Source organism: Salmo salar, chromosome ssa08 (assembly GCF_905237065.1).
Source record: "Salmo salar chromosome ssa08, Ssal_v3.1, whole genome shotgun sequence".
In the NCBI taxonomy this organism is placed as follows: Eukaryota; Metazoa; Chordata; class Actinopteri; order Salmoniformes; family Salmonidae; genus Salmo; species Salmo salar.
The window spans coordinates 21,973,343-21,990,890 of record NC_059449.1 but is presented as its reverse complement, the minus strand read 5'-3'; the positions used below and the strand labels follow the sequence as shown (position 1 = coordinate 21,990,890).

General features: G+C 42.9%; 1 protein-coding gene across 1 annotated transcript in view; it reads right to left on the bottom strand.

The window, feature by feature from the left end:
* Window positions 1–14,643, bottom strand: part of LOC106610496 (calcium-binding protein 2) — a 35,018-nt gene extending 20,375 nt beyond the window's left edge. Inside the window, exons 1-2 of the mRNA XM_045723228.1 lie at window positions 14,336–14,643; window positions 12,924–13,106 (exon numbers count right to left, since the gene is read on the bottom strand). Coding sequence (XP_045579184.1) covers window positions 12,924–13,106; window positions 14,336–14,398 — 246 coding nt within the window. The 5' untranslated portion in view covers window positions 14,399–14,643. The remainder of the gene's footprint in view (window positions 1–12,923; window positions 13,107–14,335) is intronic.
* Window positions 14,644–17,548: the final 2,905 nt, after the last annotated feature.

Here is a 17,548-nt window from a genome sequence, read left to right as displayed (position 1 = left end):
CTTGTTCTATCGCTCTTTGTATCACCCCCTCTCTCTTTCTTCTCTCTCTCTCACCCCCTCGTCACTTCTCTCTCCCTCTATCATTCCCTCTGTCTCCCTCTCTCTCTCTCTCTCTCCCTTCCAATATTCTGTATCTCCATCTTTTGATAGAGCTCCCTCCCTCCCTCGCCCCCTCTCTGTATCAATCTATAGCAAACTGCAATGGAACGTCCTAACACTAACTACAGCACCAAGCCCAGTTTTGCATGAGAGGCTGCAGTACTCAATCTAGACCACTAGAAGCAGTCATTTTAGAGAATCCCCACTAGGTGGGAGTCTAACACAATCAGAAGATCAATGGTCACCGGCTGACTCCGGTTGAGGACCACTGAGTTTTCCGGCTTGGGTTCCAACCAGGCCAGCGCTGTCAGATCATAGTGAATGCTGTTGAGCAATTTATATACGTCTTCCTCCGGTTGATCCATTCTTAGGGTAGCCTACCTGAACTAAAGATTGTACTTTTTTCGTATTATGAGGATGGTTGCACCAGTTCAGTACCTTTTGAGAATTGTAGCTTTTTGGTCCCAAAAATACTTTTGATCAGATTTAATTGTAACATTCTGTCATAAAGAGCCACAGGAGGCTGGTGGCATGTTAATTGGGGAGGACGATCACGTGGTAATGGCTGGAGCGGAATAAGGGTAAAGGTATCAACAAGATCAAACAAATGGTTTCCTGCCTTTATTATGAGCCGTCCTCCCCACAGCAGCCGCCACTGTAAAGAGCACATGTTCGACTCCATAAAAAATATGTTTTCCATCTCAAGGGGGTTAACTAAAAAAATGACTATAGTAAGTGTCAAATAAAATAACAGGGTTGACCGTAACAGGGTTGACCGAAACAGGGTTGACCGTAACAGGGTTGACGATTTCATCTGCCGTAAATCTCCTTGTGACAGGAGGAATGGAAGCTTACAAAACAAACACCGACGCTCGACAAAACAAAACAGCAGAAAATGACCAGGAAGAGTAGAACCAGCTCACCTGCTTTTACACGATGGTTTCTCGTTTCTTTTGAAAAGAAAGAGAATAGTTTCACCATATTAAAAGGAGAGTTCAGTTCACGTAACAGTGTTGATTTTAAATGAGAGACAGATGTAAATTAATTACTTATCACATCAAATAAATAATAATATTCAGAAATTACTTTCTCAAAGCAACAAATAAATAGGGCTTTACAATGATGCTGAAAACGCGGAGAAATGTCGGGGTTAGGTGGGTTAAAATCTTCCTAGAGGTCACAGAGGGTGCACGGAGCAAGTCTGTATTCGTAGAAAAAAATCTGATTTATTGAATTCTCCATGTGGTCTATATTAAAGGGCACTTCATTTAATATAACAAGATTTTAAAATTCAATATTGGTGCATCATTTCTACTTAAAATATCAAAACGATGCAAAAGGTACTCTTCTTGGAACGACCCCTGAATGACAATGTCCAATAACTGAAGGGCGCCGTACAGAACAGCGAAAGAAAGTCCACATTCATCAAACAGCAGAGAACTTCACATGTAAAATCATAGTCCTCGGACTCCTCGGTGTAATTTCATGTTGTGTTCACAGCTGAGGAATAAGCCTACAGTCAAGTAACAACACGTAACCCTGGATCAAACAGCTGAGGAAATGTGATTGTCTCCTCTTTTCAACGGCATTAAACACACCAGATGTCTTAGTATGTATCCCAAAAGGCACCCCTATTCCCTATATAGTGCACTACTTTTAACCAGGGCCCAATAGTCGTCCACTATGTAGGGAATAGGGTGCCAGTTTGGGACGCAGGCTTAGACATAGTAGGATGACGGGAGAGAGGGTAGAAACACATTTTAATAACAATATCATATCACAGAGTCAACAACTTTATGACGGTGTTCAGAAGAAAGGATTTCCCACCACGCCATCCTGACCCTGGTGTGTGTGTGTGTGTGTGTGTGTGTGTGTGTGTGTGTGTGTGTGTGTGTGTGTGTGTGTGTGTGTGTGTGTGTGTGTGTGTGTGTGCGTGTGTGAGAGAGACACAGAGAGCTTGCGTAACTATGTGTGTGTGTGTGTTCTTACGTGTGTGAGCCTGCGTCTGTCTGCATGTGTGACTGCTTCCTGACCCTTTCCTCTGAGCCTCTTGAAGGTTGAGCGGAACTTTAATCAAGTTAAATGCAATAGTCTGCTGTGTTTTTTGTGTGTGTGTGTGTGTGTGTGTGTGTCATCTGTTGTAACATCTAGTCATCATCTGTCTAGTCCTACTGACTCACACTTCACACTCACACTAGTTCATCTGTCTCATGGGTTTTCCATCAAAAGACACATTTGTATATTTTCCACAGCAAGATACACCTCCCTGATCTTTCCTCCTCTCCTCTCTTTCCTCCTCTCCCCTCTCTCCTCCTCTCCTCTCTCCCCCTCCTTCTCTCCTCTCTCTCCTCCTCTCCTCTCTCCCCTCCCTCCTTCTCTCCTCTTTCTCCTCCTCTCCTCTCTCCCCTCTCTCCTCTCCCCTCTCTCCTCCTCTCCTCTCTCTCCTACCTCTCCTCTCTCCCCTCTCTCCTTCTCTCCTCTCTCTCCTCCTCTCCTCTCTCCCCTCCCTCCTTCTCTCCTCTCTCTCCTCTTCTCCTCTCTCCCCTCTCTCCTCCTCTCCTCTCTCTCCTACCTCTCCTCTCTCCCCTCTCTCCTTCTCTCCTCTCTCTCCTACCTCTCCTCTCTCTCCTCCTCTCCTTCATTTCCTCTCTCTCCTTCCTTTCCTCTCTCTCCTCCTCTCCTTCATTTCCTCTCTCTCCTCCTCTCCTCTCTCTCCTCCTCTCCTTGGTTTCCTCTCCTCCTCTCCTCTCTCTCCTCGCTCCTCCTCTCCTTCCTTTCCTCTCTCTCCTCCTTTCCTCTCTCTCCTCTCTCCTCCTCTCCTTCCTTTCCTCTCTCCTCCTCTCTTCTCTCTCCTCTCTCCTCCTCTCCTTCCTTTCCTCTGTCTCCTACTCTCCTCTTTCTCCTCTCTCTCCTCTTCTCCTCTCCTCCTCCTCTCCTTACTTTCCCCTCTGTCATTCCTTTCCTCTCTCTCCTCCTCTCGTCTCTCTCCTCCTCTTCTCTCTCTCCTCCTCTCCTCTATCTCCTCCTTTCCTTCCTCTCCTCTCTCTTCTACCTCTCCTCTCTCTCCTCATCTCCTTCCTTTCCTCTCTCTCCCCCTCTCATCTCTTCTTTCCTCCACTCCTACCTCTCCTCTCCTCCTCTCCTCCCCATTTTCCTCTCCTCTCTCTCCTCCTCTCCTTTCTCTCCTCTCCTACCTCTCCTCTCCTCCTCTCCTCCCCATCTTCCTCTCCTCTCTCTCCTCCTCTCATTTCTCTCCTCTCCTACCTCTCCTCTCTCTCCTCCTCCTCTCCTCCTCTCCTCTCCTCCTCTCCTCCTCTCCTCTCTCTCTAGTACACATATCCAGGCATCAGATATCTCAGAATGAACAGTGAATCAAACACTCACACAAATAGTATAGTAATTGAGGCCAACAGCAGCAGCAGCATGTCATTGCTGGTTCATATGGAAGTTGACAGGTTTTAGATTGTCATCACAGAAGATAACACCATCGAAACACTATATATATATATATATTGTGTTTGCTCTTGCATGTGTAGGTACATGCATGTATAGCTTTGTACACTGTGGGCAGGTTTAATACATACACTATTAACACACTGGGATGTCGGTTTTACACCATTTCCCATACTCATACTCCCCTCCACACCTGGCACATCTCTTTTCCTCTTTACAGGCTGTTGCCACATGCCTAAACCTTTGGCAGTTATAACATCTCAAAGGCTTCGGTACATATGCCCTCACATAATAACTCATATACCCTATGGTTACTTTATTTGGCAGCACCTGGTCCTTGGAGTGTAACAGACTAGATGGGCTATCTACCCTAACTCCACCCCTTGTTGCTAGAACGCCTCCTCTCAAGTCGTCGCTTACCTCTTTATTACTAACACTCACAGGCACTTCTGTTATCACCCCTTTAATCCACTGCTTCGTGATTCCCTGTGGCTCAGTTGGTAGAGCATGGTGTTTGCAACGCCAGCATGGTGTGTGCAACGCCAGAGTTGTGGGTTTGATTCCCACGGGGGCCAGTACACGGAAGCTGTAGCACAACAGTGATGTGTTTTCTTAATATTGTACATGTCTAGGTTATGTATTTATTTGTGTTGAATTTAAGCAATCACTGAATTGATCAATTAGCTCAGTTGGTCTGGTATGGTGCCTAGTTGGAACAAAACCCTGCAGCTCCTGTGGTACTCCTGGTACAGGGTTACGTACCCCTGATCTAGTCTATGTTACTTTTTAACAATTTGGCCCTTCTTCCTGTCTTTCTCTCTCTTCTTATCTCTTCTATCTCCATCTCACTCGCTCTCTCTATTTCTCTCTCTCTATTTCTCTCTCTCCCCCTCACTCCTTCTCTCTCTCTCTCTCTCACTGGATTGTTCCATATTTCCCATTGATACTCCCACTTTCTCCATAATTCTCTGTAGACCTGTAGACCTGTAGTGTGTAGTGTGATTGTGTTTCCTTCATCTATAGTATATGAGATTTGGGTTGTCTGGTATGTTCTAGAATGATTGGAATGGATTACAATAGGGCCACGATGACAGAAGGAGAGAGAGACCCGAGAGAAACAGAGGGATAGACATGATAGGAGAGAGAGACCAGAGAGAAACAGAAGGATAGAAAGACAGTGAGAGAGAGGGAGGGAGGGATAGAGAAATAGAGAGAGATAATCACTTATATTCTGTATGACAGCTGTCAAACGACGATGTCAGATCAGCTCAGCTTGTTTGAACTGTCTGTCTGTCTATATATATATATATTTATGATTTATCTTATTTTTACAGCACCTTCAGCACCCTTACTTCCCACAGTTATGGAATTTGGCCTTTACTACTATAGCCCAGAGAAAGAAATTAATTAACACGTTCATAAAAAGGCAAAACAAACAGTGCAAAAATAAATCAGAAGGTTTTGAAGTGTCTGTCTAGTATCTATGAGACAGAAGAAAGCTCAGGAAATACTGTATATATTTCTTTTTTGGACACATATTTATCTCGTTTTTTGTGTTACTTCCATTCATTATCTGAACCGGTACTGGGTTACCTTCAGGTCACCTTCAGACGAGTCCCGTCCCGGGTCTTACAGCAAAACAGAGAACCCCATCGTGTTAGATATCTCTAGCTTAAACAGACAAGTGTGTCAATCGACTCTTAATGATTTTAACCATCTCCTTCCTTAATGTTACTTTTCCTGTAGTTTTTCCTAAGTGTTATTTTGAACTATTTCCTGTAGTTTTTCCTATGCTAGGTCCTAAGACTAGTCTTTAACCATCTCCTAGTCTCAGCTGAGAGTGAATCTGTCTGTAAAGGGATCATTTTATCCTCTGAGTGGTTTAATTTCACCACCATAACCCTCCCTCCATCCCTCCATCCCTCTCAATGTTTCCCAATCAATCTATCCTCCCTTTCTCACCTTTCCCTCATCCCAGGGCAGCAGGTAGCCTAGCGGTTGAGAGTGTTTGAATCCCAGAGCCGACTAGGTGGAAAATCAGCTGATGTGCCCATGAGCAAGGCACTTAACCCTAATTGCTCCTTTAAGTCTATGGATAAGAACGTATACTAAATGACTAAAATGTCAATGTAAAGCTTTTCTGTCCATTTTTCCTGTTTTTGTCCTTCTGTCAATATCTCTGTTGCCATGGAGATCAATGACTTGCAGAGTGAAAGAATGAAAGATAGAAATCACCCTTTTCTGAAATCATGTTTTGAAATGTTTTTTTGTTGTTGCTGTAAATCTATACTGACCCAGCTGCTTCCCAAATGGCACCCTATACCCTACGCAGTGCACTACTTTTGACCAGAGCCCAATGGGATCTCCTTCAAAGTAGTGCACTATGTAGGGAATAGGGTGCCATTTGAGACACTCTCCTAGCCCTCACTAAAACACTCATCTGGACCCATGACTGTTACCATAACAACACACCTTCAATGGTACCATTCAGTCTGATTGTCCGTATTGCTGGCAGGCCCCTAGCATTGTATCCATTCAGGAGAAGTCTCAGGAGTCATCGTATCAATGACAACTGTCCATCTCTCTCTCTCTCTCGCTCTGTGAATGACAACTGTCCATCTCTCTCTCTCTCTCTCTGAATGACAACTGTCCATCTCTCTCTCTCTCTCTGAATGACAACTGTCCATCTCTCTCTCTCTCTCTCTCTCTGAATGACAACTGTCCATCTCTCTCTCTCTCTCTCTCTCTCTCTGTCCATCTCTCTCTCTCTCTCTCTCTTGAATGACAACTGTCCATCTCTCTCTCTCTCTCTGAATGACAACTGTCCATCTCTCTCTCTCTCTCTCTCTCTCTCTCTCTCTCTCAGAATGACAACTGTCCATCTCTCTCTCTCTCTCTCTCTCTCTCAGAATGACAACTGTCCATCTCTCTCTCTCTCTCTCTGAATGACAACTGTCCATCTCTCTCTCTCTCTCTCTCTGAATGACAACTGTCCATCTCTCTCTTTCTCTCTCTCTCTCTGAATGACAACTGTCCATCTCTCTCTCTCTCTCTCTCTGAATGACAATTTTCCATCTCTCTCTCTCTCTGAATGACAACTGTCCATCTCTCTCTCTCTCTGAATGACAACTTTCCATCTCTCTCTCTCTGAATGAGAAATGTCCATCTCTCTCTCTCTCTCTCTCTCTCTGAATGACAACTGTCCATCTCTCTCTCTCTCTCTGAATGACAACTGTCCATTTCTCTCTCTCTCTCTCTGTTTACTTGTGTGTCACCCTATTAGATCTGGAAGTGTTCAATAACTACAGTGACTCAGTGAGAACCCTGTCTATTCTCTACATGACTCCTGATGATATATGGGTAGTCTTATGTTGTCATGTAAATGTAGTAACATATTGATAATGGTATTGTAGTTGGGGTCAAATGAGTCAGTAGAACATCTGTGGACATGCTAGATAAAGAACATGACTATTCTCCCACTCTCTCTCTCTCTATCTCTCCCTCTCTCTCTCGCTCTCTCTCCCCCTTTCTCTCATTCTCTCTCTCTCCTCTCTCTCTCTTTCTTTTTCTCTCTCCCTCCCTCTTTTTCTCTCTCTCCTCTCTCTCACCCTTTCTCTCTTTCTCTTTCGCTCTCCTCTCTCTATTTCTTTCTTTCTCTCTCTCTCCTCTCTCTCTCCCTCCCTCTTTTTCTCTCTCTCTCTCCTCTCTCTCTCCCAGTGTCTCGCATTCATCTCATCTTCTGTTCCATCTACTTCAGGTGTCTGTCCATTCATCTTCATTCATTCTATATCAGATCAGGGGACTCCTAACTGGAGTTTGAACATAAAGAGCTGAAGAGCATCATACTATATCCTGGTTTCTTCCTTACTTCCTTTAGTGAACATTGAACATTGACATTGTGTTTCATTCTAAGCTTTTTTTCATGGACAAAGGATTACGGTTTATTTCCTCCAGCACCATGTAATCTGTTGTTTCTCAGTGTACGGTGTGTTAACATGAATGGCTGATGAACAGCGATTTAAACAGAAAGAATAATCAATCCTACTGTCTATGCTGCTCTGCTGCTTTCTCAATAAACACTATACTGCTTCCTCTGTCTATAAACACTATACAGCTTCCTCTCAAAACACTATCCTGGGTTCTCTATCTATAAAAAGTATGCTGCTTCCTCTGTAAACACTGTACTGCTTTCTCTACAAACACTATACTGCTTCCTCTATAAACACTATACTGCTTCCTCTGTCTATAAACACTATACTGCTTTCTCTGTCTATAAACACTATACTGTGTTCTCTATCTATAAATACTGTACTGCTTCCTCTATAAACACTATACTGCTTCCTGTCTATTAACACCATACTGCTTCCTCTATAAACACTATACTGCTTTCTGTGTCTATAAACACTATACTGCTTCCTCTATAAACACTATACTGCTTCCTCTATAAACACTATACTGCTTTCTCTGTCTATAAACACTATACTGTGTTCTCTATAAACACTATACTGCTTCCTCTGTCTATAAACACTATACTGCATTCTCTATCTATAAACACTATACTGCTTTCTCTGTCTATAAACACTATACTGCTTCCTCTATAAACACTACACTGCTTCCTCTGTAAACACTATGTTGCTTCCTCTGTCTATAAACACTATACTGCGTTCTCTATCTATAAACACCATACTGCTTCCTCTGTCTATAAATGCTGTAGTGCTTTCTCTATAAATTATGTACTGCTTCCTCTGTCTATAAACACTATACTGCTTCCTCTATAAACACTATACCGCATCCTCTATAAACACTATACTGATTTCTCTGTCTATAAACACTATACTGCTTCCTCTGTCTACAAACACTATACTGCTTCCTCTATAAACACAATACTGTGTCCTCAATAAACACCATAATGCTTCCTCTATAAACAACATTCTGCCTCCTCTATAAACAACATACTGCCTCCTTTGTCTATAAATACTATACTGCTTCCTTTGTCTATAAACACTATACTGCTTCCTCTATAAACACTATACTGCTTCCTCTATAAACACTATGCTGCTTCCTCTGTCTATAAACACTATATTGCTTCCTCTATAAACACCATACTGCTTCCTCTGTCTATAAACACTATACTGCTTCCACTATAAACACTATACTGCTTCCTCTGTCTATAAACACCATACTACTTTCTCTATAAATACTATATTGCTTTCTCTGTCTAAAAACACAATAATATTTTCTCTATAAACACTACCCTGTACTTCTTCCTCTGTCTATGAACACTATACTGCTTACATGTCTATAAACACTATAGTGCTTCCTCTATAAACACTAGACTCTTTCCTCTGTTTATAAACATTATACTGCTTCCTCTGTCTATAAACTCTATACTGATTCCTCTGTCTATAAACACTAAACTGCTTCCTCTGTCTATAAACACTATACTGCTTCCTCTGTCTATAAACACTATACTGCTTTCTCTATAAACACTATACTGCTTCTCTTTAAACACTATACTGCTTTCTCAATAAACACTATACTGCTTCCTCTGTCTATAAACACTATACAGCTTCCTCTATAAACACTATCCTGGGTTCTCTATCTATAAACAGTATGCTGCTTCCTCTGTAAACACTGTACTGCTTTCTCTACAAACACTATACTGCTTCCTCTATAAACCCTATGCTGCTTCCTCTGTCTATTAACACTATACTGCTTCCTCTATAAACACTATACTTCTTCCTGTGTCTATAAACACTATACTGCTTCCTCTATAAAAACTATACTGCTTCCTCTATAAACACTATACTGCTTCCTCTATAAACACTCTACTGCTTTCTCTGTCTATAAACACTATACTGCGTTCTCTATAAACACTATACTGCTTCCTCTGTCTATAAACACTACACTGCTTCCTCTGTCTATAAACACTATAGAGCTTCCACTATAAACACTATACTGCTTTCTCTATAAACACAAAACTTCTTCCTCTGTCTATAAACACTATACTTCTTCCTCTATAAACACTATACTTCTTCCTCTATAAACACTATACTGCTTCCACTATAAACACTATACTTCTTCCTCTATTAACACTATACTGCGTTCTCTATAAACACTATACTGCTTCCTCTGTCTATAAACACTACACTGCTTCCTCTGTCTATAAACACTATACTTCTTCCTCTATAAACACTATACTTCCTCCTCTATAAACACTATACTTCTTCCTCTGTCTATAAACACTATACTTCTTCCTCTATAAACACTATACTTCCTCCTCTATAAACACTATACTTATTCCTCTATTAACACTATACTTCTTCCTCTATAAACACTATACTTCTTCCTCTATTAACACTATACTTCTTCCTCTATTAACACTATACTTCTTCCTCTATTAACACTATACTTCTTCCACTATAAACACTATACTTCTTCCTCTATAAACACTATACTTCTTCCTCTATTAACACTATACTTCTTCCTCTGTCTATTAACACTATACTTCTTCCTCTATAAACACTATACTTCTTCCTCTATTAACACTATACTTCTTCCTCTGTCTATAAACACTATACTTCTTCCTCTATAAACACTATACTTCTTCCTCTATTAACACTATACAGCACCCTCTGTCTATAAACACTATACTTCTTCCTCTATAAACACTATACTTCTTCCTCTATTAACACTATACTTCTTCCTCTATTAACACTATACTTCTTCCTCTATAAACACTATACTTCTTCCTCTATTAACACTATACTGCTTGCTCTTTTAACACTATACAGCTCCCTCTGTCTATAAACACTATACTTCTTCCTCTATAAACACTATACTTCCTCCTCTATAAACACTATACTTCTTCCTCTATTAACACTATACTTCTTCCTCTATTAACACTATACTTCTTCCTCTATAAACACTATACTTCTTCCTCTATAAACACTATACTTCTTCCTCTATTAACACTATACTGCTTGCTCTTTTAACACTATACAGCTCCCTCTGTCTATAAACACTATACTTCTTCCTCTATAAACACTATACTTCCTCCTCTATTAACACTATACTTCTTCCTCTGTCTATAAACACTATACTTCTTCCTCTATAAACACTATACTTCCTCCTCTATAAACACTATACTGCTTGCTCTATAAACGCTATTCTGCTTCCTCTGTCTATAAACCCTAAGAACAGTGCTTATATAAGATAACTACACTTCCTTACGTAAAGTCAACCCTGGTGTCATAATCAGAATTTTTATTGAGGCAGCTTTTTCCCAATCTGGCAGTTGGGTGCAGAGAGCATTTGATTAGGTCTGATTTAGCAGCATCCCAACTCTGGGGTGATTACTTTTGTCCGACTCATTATGCCCTGAGAACAAGAGGTCACTGATAGGATTAAATGATTAGAAATAGAATTAATAGAACGGTCATATCATTGACTTCAATGGGGATGTCTGTTCTATTCATAATTTTTCAACGCATTTAATCCTGCAGAAAAACTGGGCCCAGGGAACAATGGGTCAGTGACACTGACGTTCATTCTGTCTCTTCTCTTTCTCTTTATTTCCCCATCTCTATATCGCTCTCCTCCCTCTCTATTCATTCTCTCTCTCACTCCATTTTTTTATATCTGTCTCCCTTTACCTCTCTCTCTCTCTCTCTCTCTCTCTCTCTCTCTCTCTCTCTCTCTCTCTCTCTCTCTCCCTCTCCTCTCTCTCTCTCTCTCTCACACACTCTTTATTTCATTATCTTTCTCTCTTAGATTCTGTGTCTTTCTCTCTCTGTGTAGCTCTCGTTCTCTTGTTCTCTGTCTCTGGTCTTGGTGAAGGTACTCCACATCTGGGAACTATACCCAGGAAAAGTGTTTGGACAGACTAAACAATTGTTATTTGTGTGTGAGTGTCTTCTCTCATTTAATTTTATCACAACAGAATACTCCAACTACTTTTCTATACGACCACATGAAACCAGAATGAAAGAAGTTACAAGTAAAGAGACCCAAAGGTACAGAGACAGACCAACAGTTAAGATGTCCCAGAAGTATATGGACTCTCACAAGTCAAGTGACCTACAAGTAAATGCCTTGACAAGTACACTGCCAGGCTAGCACTCCCTCAGGTAGACTCCCCCAGGTACGGATTCCCCCAGATAAGGACTCCCCCAGGTACGGATTCCCCCAGATAAAGACTCCCCCAAGTAAGGACTCCCCCAGGTAAGGACTCCCCCAGGTAAGGACTCCCCCAGGTAAGGACTCCCCCAGGTAAAGACTCCCCCAGGTAAGGACTCCCCCAGGTAAAGACCCCCCAGATATTAACTCCCCCAAGTAAGGACTCTTGCAGGTAAGGACGTCTGTAGGTAAGGACTCCCCCAGGTAAGGACTCCCCCAGGTAAGTACTCCCCCAGTTAAGGACTCACCCATGTAAGAACTCCCCAAGGTAAGGACTCCCTCAGGTAAGGACTCCCCCAGGTAAAGACTCCCCTGGGTAAGGAGTCCCCTAGGTAAGGACTCTCCCAGGTAAAGACTCCCCCAGGTAAGGACTCCCCTAGGTAAGGACTCCCCCAGGTAAAGACTCCCCCAGGTAAGGATGTCTGTAGGTAAGGACTCCCCCAGGTAAAGACTCCCCTGGGTAAGGAGTCCCCTAGGTAAGGACTCCCCCAGGTAAGGACTCCCCCAGGTAAGGACTCCCCTAGGTAAGGACTCCCCCAGGTAAAGACTCCCCCAGGTAAGGATGTCTGTAGGTAAGGACTCCCCCAGGTAAAGACTCCCCCGGGTAAGGACTCCCCTAGGTAAGGACTCTCCCAGGTAAGGACTCCCCCAGGTAAGGACTCCCCTAGGTAAGGACTCCCCCAGGTAAAGACTCCCCCAGGTAAAGACTCCCCCAGGTAAAGACTCCCCCGGGTAAGGAGTCCCCTAGGTAAGGACTCTCCCAGGTAAGGACTCTCCCAGGTAAGGACTCCCCCAGGTAAGGACTCCCCCAGGTAAGGACTCCCCCAGGTAAAGACTCCCCCAGGTAAAGACTCCCCCAGGTAAGGATGTCTGTAGGTAAGGACTCCCCCAAGTAAGGACTCCCCCAGGTAAAGACTCCCCCAGGTAAGGACTCCCCCAGGTAAGGACGTCTGTAGGTAAGGACTCCCCCAGGTAAGAACTTCCTCAGGTAAGAACTCCCCCAAGTAACGACTCCCCCAGGTAAAGACTCCCCCAGGTAAGGACTCCCCCAGGTAAGGACATCTGTAGGTAAGGACTCCCCCAGGTAAGGACTTCCTCAGGTAAGAACTCCCCCAGGTAAGGACTCCCCAGGTAAGGACTCCCCAGGTAAAGACTCCAACAGTTGAGTCACTCCACCTGTCCCAGTATTTTACCTGTCCGAAGACGGAGGCGATGATGGGTTTGAGCCTCCTCCTCTCGGGGGTCTTGAGCCCCCAGGTCTCCTCTGGTGCCTCTGTTGCGGTGGACAGGCTTCTGGTCTTAGTCTTCTTAGAAGGTCTCTTTATGCTGCAGGAGCTCCATCTCCTCAACTTCTCTATCTTCTTCTTGATGGAGCCCTGACACAGACAGACAGAGACAGAAATGACCCAAACAGAGAGTTAACTGATGTTCTGATACAGAAAAGTATATAGCCTCCAGTTATGTAGTAGGTGTGAGTGAAGAATCACAATAGGGCACTATACTACTGTACTAGAAGACTCACAATAGGGCACTATACTACTGTACTAGAAGACACAATAGGGCACTATACTACTGTACTAGAAGACACAATAGGGCACTATACTACTGTACTAGAAGACTCACAATAGGGCACTATACTACTGTACTAGAAGACACAATAGGGCACTATACTACTGTACTAGAAGACTCACAATAGGGCACTATACTACTGTACTAGAAGACCACAATAGGGCACTATACTACTGTACTAGAAGACACAATAGGGCACTATACTACTGTACTAGAAGACTCACAATAGGACACTATACTACTGTACTAGAAGACTCACATTAGGACACTATACTACTGTACTAGAAGACTCACAATAGGACACTATACTACTGTACTAGAAGTTGCTAAGTTATTTCATGCATTAAAACAGGATCGTGCATATTTTTTAATCTTAAAGATAGAATCCTTAGTTTCTACATACATTTTGGGATGTATAAAGTAATGATATACTTTATATCCAGTGATTGTTGAAGAATATGAAAGAGAAATGCCTCATGAGCTCAGTTCAACTGTCGTACCCCATCAGAACCCAAAGTAAGCTTGTTTACTCTGTTTTTCAACAATGTAAATGTAAACAAACAGCCTCAAAACATGGTTAAATCTGTAATTATTATGTTATGAATTGTCAGTCCCCTGCATCCATGGCTCTGTCTATGAATTTGAGAGTGGTTACATTTTTCCAGACCCATCCCATCCCAACTGGGGTGGGGAATACACTTTGTTATTGTTTCAGATGAAGATTCTAGCTTTAAACACAAACACAGAACAATTCAGTGTCTAACAAGGATTACAGAATGCATTATGGGAAATGTTCCATGACAGTATATGACCCTAACAGAGATGACCATTTAAATGGAATCATTGGCTTGGCATTTCAAATAAGGCGCTGAGCTTTGTTTTGCGGGAGATGGATATGATTGGAGTGTCTAAATGACTTTACTTCATAAATGACACACACACACACACACACACACACACACACACACACACACACACACACACACACACACACACACACACACACACACACACACACACACACACACACTCTTACCTTTTTCTCCAACCTTCCTTCAGGGATGTCTTCCAGGTTTAAGATGCTTCCGGCTTCACTCATCCTTCTAAACAAATGAAGACAAATATCAGGCTAACTTCCTCTATCACTCATATAGTGTTTCTCTGACTCGTTCTGCCACTCTCACTCGCGTTCGTTTGTTCACTCTGTCTTTCTGTCTCATCTGAGAGTCTCTGTCACTCTCTCGTTCTTCTATTCACTCCGTCTATATCTCTCCCTGTACATCTGCCACTGTTGATCATCTGTGGAGCATCTCTCACATCTCTGTCACCTGTCCCTCCCTCCCTCCTTTCTCTCTCTCCTCTCTCTCCCCTACTCTCTCTCTCTCCCCCCTATTCTCCCTCCCTCTCTCTCTCTCTCTCTCTCTCTCTCTCTCTCTCTCTCTCTCTCTCTCTCTCTGTGACATGTCACTATTAATCCCTTATTTTCTGTGTTGCAGCGGTGCTTTCTGTCGCTCTTGATTTGTCCCCAATCCTCTTACATTTCCATACTCCTGTGTATTGTTATTTTGCAGATTTTTTTTTTTTGGTTTGTCAATCCACACAATGCTCGCACACACAGACAGTCACACACGCACGTGCCAACACACACTCACACACATATGCATGTGTATACACTTGCGTATTTAACGTTTGGAGCATTTAAACACTCAAATGGTTTTCCAACTGATGGAGTTAGAGATGGTTCAGGCCATTCCCAAATCATCAATCAAACATGCGTGTGTGTTTGCTCGTGTTTGCGTTTATGTGTGTGTGTGTGTATGTGCATGTGTGCGTCACTCTCTCTCTCTGTGTGTGTGTGTGTGTGTGTGTGTGTGTGTGTGTGTGTGTGTGTGTGTGTGTGTGTGTGTGTGTGTGTGTGTGTGTGTGTGTGTGTGTGTGTGTGTGTGTGTGTGTGTGTGTGTGTGTGTGTGTGTGTGTGTGTGTGTGTGTGTGTGTGTGTGTGTGTGTGTGTGTGTGTGTGTGTGTGTGTGTGTGTGTGTGTGTGTGTGTGTGATCTAAGCAGTATCTCTGACACACGACTCAGCCTTAATACCACATGTGCATCTGTCTGTCTATAAGTAAGTGAACCCTCTGCATTAACTCCTATTTAAAAAGCACTCCAGACCTCTCCCTCCATCCATCCATCCATCCATCCATATCTCCTTCCCTCTCCCTCTGTTCTCTCTCTCTGTCTCCCTTTACTCTCTCTCTCCTCTCTTTCTCTGCGTTTCCCTCTCTATATCACTTTCCTTCCTCTCTTTTTCAGTCTCTCTCTCACTCCCTTTTGTCTATTTCTGTCTCCCTTTACCTCTCTCTGTATATCTATTTTTCTCTCTCACCCTTTTTTCTATCTCTCTCTCTCTCTCACCCTTTTTTCTATCTCTCAATTCAATTCAATTTGCTTTATTGGCATGATGTAACAATGTACATATTGCCAAAGCTTACTTTTGATATTTAGAATATTCGAATAATAAGAATAAAAATTGTCAACAGGACAACAGTAACAACAATATCCAAGGGTCAAAATAACCATACATATAACAATAAGCATAGAGGACATGTGCAGGTTGGTTGGTCTGTCAGACACTGTCCCTCATCTTATGGCAGGCAGCAATGTAGTGCGCTGCCAACCCACAGCTCTCTGCTTCCCCCCAAATAGTTAGCCACGGTGTACTGTCGATTTAGGGCCAGATAGCACTGCATTTTGCTTTGTGTTTGTGCTTGTGTTTCCAATAAGCAATGTAGTTTTGTTTTGACTGTGTTATAATTTGGTTTATTCTGATTGATTAGATGTTCTGGTCCTGAGGCTTCAGTGTGTTAGTAGAACAGGTTTGTGAACACAGCCCCAGGACCAGCTGGATGAGGGGACTCTTTTCTTTGCTCAGCTCTTGGCATTGCAGGGCTTGGTAATGATATGAGAGGGGGTCACTGTATTTTAGACGTTTCCAAAACTGAATAGCTCTTTTTGAGTTTTTATTACTAGTGGATATTGGCCTAATTCTGCCCTGCATTCATTGTTTGTAGTTTTCCTCTGGACATGTACGAGAATCTTAGAGAACTCTGCATGTGGGGTTTTAATGGGGTGTTTGTCCCATGTGGTGAAATCTTGTTTTGCAAGTGGACCCCACACCTCGCTGCCATAAAGTGCAATTGGTTCAATGACACATTCAATTCATTTTAGCCAAATTTTAATAGGTTTTTCAATTTGAATTTGTTTTTAATGGTGTAGAATGCCCTGCGTACTTTCTCTCTCAGTTCATTCACTGCATCATGAAGGTGTCCAGTTGAGCTTATTTTTAAACCTAAGTAATTGTACTGTGTGCAGTATTCTATATATTTTGTACCAATTGAGAACTTTGGTCTAATTCCCTGAGATCTAGATCTTCTCTGGAAAATCTTTATTTTAGTATTCTTGGGGTTTACTGCCATGGCCCAGGTCTGGGAGTACTGCTCTAGCAGGTCCAGGTCTGGGAGTACTGCTCTAGCAGGTCCAGGTCCGGGAGTACTGCTCTAGCAGGTCCAGGATTGGGAGTACTGCTCTAGCAGGCCCAGGTCTGGGAGTACTGCTCTAGCAGGCCCAGGTCAGGGAGTACTGCTCTAGCAGGTCCAGGTCCGGGAGTACTGCTCTAGCAGGTCCAGGTCCGGGAGTACTGCTCTAGCAGGTCCAGGTCCGGGAGTACTGCTCTAGCAGGTCCAGGTCCGGGAGTACTGCTCTAGCAGGTCCAGGTCTGGGAGTACTGCTCTAGCAGGTCCAGGTCCGGGAGCACTGCTCTAGCAGGTCCAGGTCCAGGTCTGTACATTGTTACAACACTGTATATATATTGGTAACGTCTTTATTCTTTTGGAACTTCTGTATGTTTATTTCACTTTTGTATATTATCTACCTCACTTGCTTTGGCAATGTTAACACATTTTTCCGATGCCAATAAAGCCCCTTGAATTGAATTGAATTGAATTGAGAGAGAGAGAGCGAGAGAGAGAGAGCGAGAGAGAGAGCGAGAGAGAGAGAGAGAGAGAGAATTGAAATTGAATTGAGAGAGAGAGAGAGGATAATCTGTCCATGCTGGGTGAAAGCAGAGTGGAGTGAACATGGTTCTGTGTTGTGCTGACCTGACTCGCCTCCACAGGGATTAAAGATTCCACTCTCTGTCTGCCTGTGTCCAAAATGGCCCTATTCCCTCAATGGTGCACTACTTGTAGAGAGAAAGAG